At 44.1% G+C, this 4,294-nt stretch overlaps 1 protein-coding gene across 1 annotated transcript in view; it reads left to right on the top strand.

Moving 5' to 3' along the window:
- LOC102261133 (poly [ADP-ribose] polymerase 14-like) overlaps positions 1-4,294 on the top strand; it is a gene marked incomplete at its 3' end in the record, with an annotated part of 48,309 nt that overhangs the window by 19,730 nt on the left and 24,285 nt on the right. The window contains 3 exon segments of the mRNA XM_014528376.1: positions 5-372; positions 2,594-2,827; positions 3,541-3,762. Coding sequence (XP_014383862.1) covers positions 5-372; positions 2,594-2,827; positions 3,541-3,762 — 824 coding nt within the window.

Here is a 4,294-nt window from a genome sequence, read left to right on the forward strand (position 1 = left end):
CTCCATTTGGCTGCTAAACGCCAGTACCAATCCATAGCCATCCCTGCCATTAGTTCTGGAGACGGTGGCTTTCCCTTATCCCAGTGTGTGGAGACCATTGTTTTGGCCATCAAGGAAACCTTCCAGTATAACTGGGCTGGATGCACCTTGAAAGAGGTTTACCTTGTGGATTTAGCTGAGAAGACTGTTGAGGCCTTTGCTGAAACTGTGAAAACTGTATTTAAAAACAACAAGCCTGGTACTGCTTGCCTGCCCAGTGTACCAGCAGGAGTCCAGCCGGGTCCGAGAAACACTGATGGAAACAGACAAATGCTGCTGTGCCCAGGCGGTCTGAGGATCCTGTTGGTGAAAGGAGACGTGCAGAATGCTGTGGTGAGTGTCCCTTGTACAGAACACCCACTGGGTGCTGCAACTCCAGGGAGTCTGTTGCCAAAGGAAGGTTAGGATCAAGGGAGAATTAGGGAGAGAATCCCATGCTCTCCACGGTGACCTGGAAACAAATTTCCTTAGAAAATTGGGCTACTTCACCACAGCATTTACTGATAGAGGGTGTCCAGTTATCTGTGGGACCTGGAAGTATATTCAGATCACTAGGTTTCCAGTAAAGGTGAAAATCCACAATAATAGCTTACAATTTCAAGGGTCTGTATACTTTTCAGGGCCTTCAGACCTGTCATATTTTGGCAAATCTGAGGTTAATTTCCTATCAATTTTACTGATAATAGATATAGAAAAATTAGAGTGTAGAGTGGGGACAGAAGACAGGAATCTTGTCAATGGAGCTGAACCAGGTTGAGCCTGGAGGCCTGAGTCTGAGGGCCAATCAGCACCCAGCACCAGTAAGAAGCTGTGGGAAGGAAAGTGAAAACTTCAGCTGGAAGTGGTCTGAGTACTATGTGGGGACAATTATTGTAGGTCTGCCAGGGGGGTCATGTGTTTTTTCAAAAACATATTTAACAACCTCTTCAACACAGGCTCTAGCTAATGGAAATAGCCCTGGAAGCCCCTGCTGTGCCAGATGTTCCTTCCTTCCTTTGAGGATTGTGGGCAGGCCCGGGGAAGAGATTCCTAGGGAAGGCCATTTGCCTATCTTCTTTGGAGAAATATCTACTTAGATCCTTTGTCCACTTTTTAAATTCGTTATCTTTTTAAAAAATATATTTTTTGTTGATTTCAGACAGGAAGGGAGAGGGAGATAGAAACATCAATGATGAGAGAGAATCCTTGATCGCTTCCTCCTGTACACCCTCTACTAGGGATGGAGCCTCAACCCAGGCATGTGCCCTTGACTGCAGTTGAACCTGGGATCCTTCAGTCCCCAGGTTGATGCTCTATCCACTAAGCCAAACCAGCTAGGTCAATTGGGTTATCTTTTTATTACTGAATTTTAAAAGTTCTTTATGTACTTTGGATACAGGTCCCTTACCAGATTATGATTTGCAAATATTTTTTCCCATTCTGTGGGTCATCTTCCTTATATAATAAGCTTAAATGATAATTAGAAGAATAATTGCTAACAATGATTACTTAGTATGTGCCAAGCACTATGCTAAGTGCTTGGCTTGCATTTTCAATTCAATGCCATGAGGTAGATTCCAGGATTATTATTCTTCTCAAAGAGATGAAGGAATGAGGCTTAGAGGGGCTAAGTAATTTGCCCAACTCTCACAGCTAACAAATGGTAGAGGCAAGATTGGAATCTGTTCAGGCAGGCTTAGAGCTAAGTAATTTGCCCAACTCTCACAGCTAACAAATGGTAGAGGCATGATTGGAATTTGTTCAGGCACTATTTCAAAAATATTATAAAATTATTTTATTTCTCATAAAAAAACCCCAAATGCATACACAAGAAACTCTTTGACCGCGAGTCAGTAATTGGAATGAGTTCCATTCCTTTTCCATCTTGAACACTAAATAGTAATATATTTCTTCCATTCCTTTTTATCCCATAGATGTTTGAGTTCCTATGCCACAGTACCTGCCGTGTGTTGCTCGTCCATGACCCATGCAGGACAGCTTTGAAAATGACTTAGTCATATTCCTTCCCCTCTCTTCTCTTGGTGTCTTACTCTAGTTGATTATTCTGTTCACATTAACTTTTCTGCTGAAAAAGCCTCCATGGCTTCTCACTGTCTGTCGGGAAGTCCAGATCGCCTGGCACTTGAGGTCCTCTGCAGTCTACCCCCCAGTAACATTGCCAGCCTGGCTTGCACCATTTTGCTGCAGAAGCTGTCTATCAGCTCAACAGCTCACACCCACCATGCATGTGTTCCCCCTTCTGAATGATTTCCCCGTCTCCCCCTGCCCGCTTCAACTATTCCCAAAGAGCACACATCCACCAAGGTGTACTCAGTGGCCACCAATGGCACTTCCTCTGGACTCCTTCAGTGATCCCACTTGTTGACAGCTCTCTTTTGTCCTGGAGTGTAACTTAAATAAGTATCTAATAACACATTATCTTGGGTGGTATTTGTCTCTGAAAACAATAATCTTTAGTTGTCCCCATTGTGCCAAGTCCAATGGCTCAAATACAGTAATCCTTGATGAATGTTTTTTGTTAGAATTTGAAACAAATTGTTGGTTTTGTCTTTAGGCTGACGTTGTCGTCAACTCCATTCCTCGGGACCTCAACCTTAATAGTGGGCCCCTTTCTCAGGCCCTCTTGGCAAAAGCTGGGCCAAATCTCCAGAAGGAATTGAATGCAGCTGCACAAGGGATAGCTGTTGATGTGGGCACAATTCTTCAAACCACTGGTCAGAGTGTGTCCTACCAAGTGCTTCACGTGGTGGCTCCGAACTGGAACAATGGTGATACATCTTCACTCAAGGTGGGGCCTGGTTTTAAATTCTCCGGGAAATTGGGTAGCTTTTTGTTCTCCTTTCAATAAAATGTAGATTTCATTCTGACTGTTTCTTTTCTGTAATTACTTCACATTCTTGGCAGGTTCCATCATTATGGCCCTTTCTTTTAGTGTAGCTGAGTGCTCCTGAATACTAGTTATTGAAGATGGGGAAGAGTTATTGAAGGTAGCACATCTTTTCTTAAAAATTTATTTCAGAGAGGAAGGGAGAGGGAGAGAGGGATAGAAACATCAATGATGAGAGAGAATCATTGATCGGCTGCCTCCTGTACGAACTCCTACTGGGGATCGAGCCTGCCATCCAGGCATGTGCCTTGACCAGGAATGAAACCATGACCTCCTGGTTCATAGGTCAATGCTCAACCACTGAGGCACTCTGGCCAGGTGAAGATAGCACATCTTTAGTGAGGAAGGCAAGGTGAGGGTATGAAGGATTAGAACAGTAGTTGCTTTGATTCTTTCCTTCATTGCCAAGTGCATGTGGATCTTTTTGAAGGGTTTCGTACATTCCCTTTTCCTGTATTTTTCTTTCCCCTTCTGACAGACCTTAGCCTGCCTTTTGTTCAAAGCAGAAAGGAGTAGAAAAATATCACAGTCATAGTTGCTAAATTCTCTTTTTTTGGTCCTAGCTCCCATTTCTAGGCAAATAAATGTATGAGGATGTGCTTTGTACTTTTCAGATCATGCAAGACATAATCAGAAAATGTTTGGAAATGACTGAGAACTTGTCCTTAAACTCAATTGCGTTTCCAGCCATAGGAACAGGCAATTTGGGGTTTCCTAAGACTGTTTTTGCTGAATTGATCATTTCGGAAGTGTTCAAATTTAGTAGCAACAATCAACCAACAGCTTTACAAGAGGTTTGCTTTCTGCTGCACCCGAGTGATCACGGGAATATTCAGGTACAGCTTCATTCTTTTCTGGTTATTTTGTCAACTGAGTGCTAATGGTATCCAATGTCTTCTTGGTCAAACAGGTTGTTTCTTTCATGTATTTCCCATGCAGGAAAGTAAAAGAGCACTGTAGACTAGTTGTAGCATAGCAATTTTCAAGCAAAGTTATGAATATAGAAAAAAATTTAGGTTCTTACTTAGGAAAATTTCAAACATGTACAAACATAAACAAAATCTATATATAAAAAGCCAGCAACCGCGACAATCGGAACGACCGATGACTGGTCGCTATGACGCCCACTGTGGCCAGCGAACCAGCCTGATCAGGGGGTGGGGCCCACCGGCCAACCTACTGGAGCCCCTACCCCCGTCCTGCCTTCCCCTGATAGTTCTCTCCCACCCTGAGGAAGGGCAGGGCCAGCCAGCCAAACGTCCCCCTCCCCCCAACACACACACCCTGTCCTTCCGATCGGCTGGTCATGCCCCCGATCGGCCCACTCTACCATGATAGGCCTGCAGCCCCTCCCCCTAACTGGCCCCG

The sequence above is a fragment of the Myotis brandtii genome, unplaced genomic scaffold (genome assembly GCF_000412655.1).
Source record: "Myotis brandtii unplaced genomic scaffold, ASM41265v1 scaffold631, whole genome shotgun sequence".
NCBI classification, from domain to species: Eukaryota; Metazoa; Chordata; class Mammalia; order Chiroptera; family Vespertilionidae; genus Myotis; species Myotis brandtii.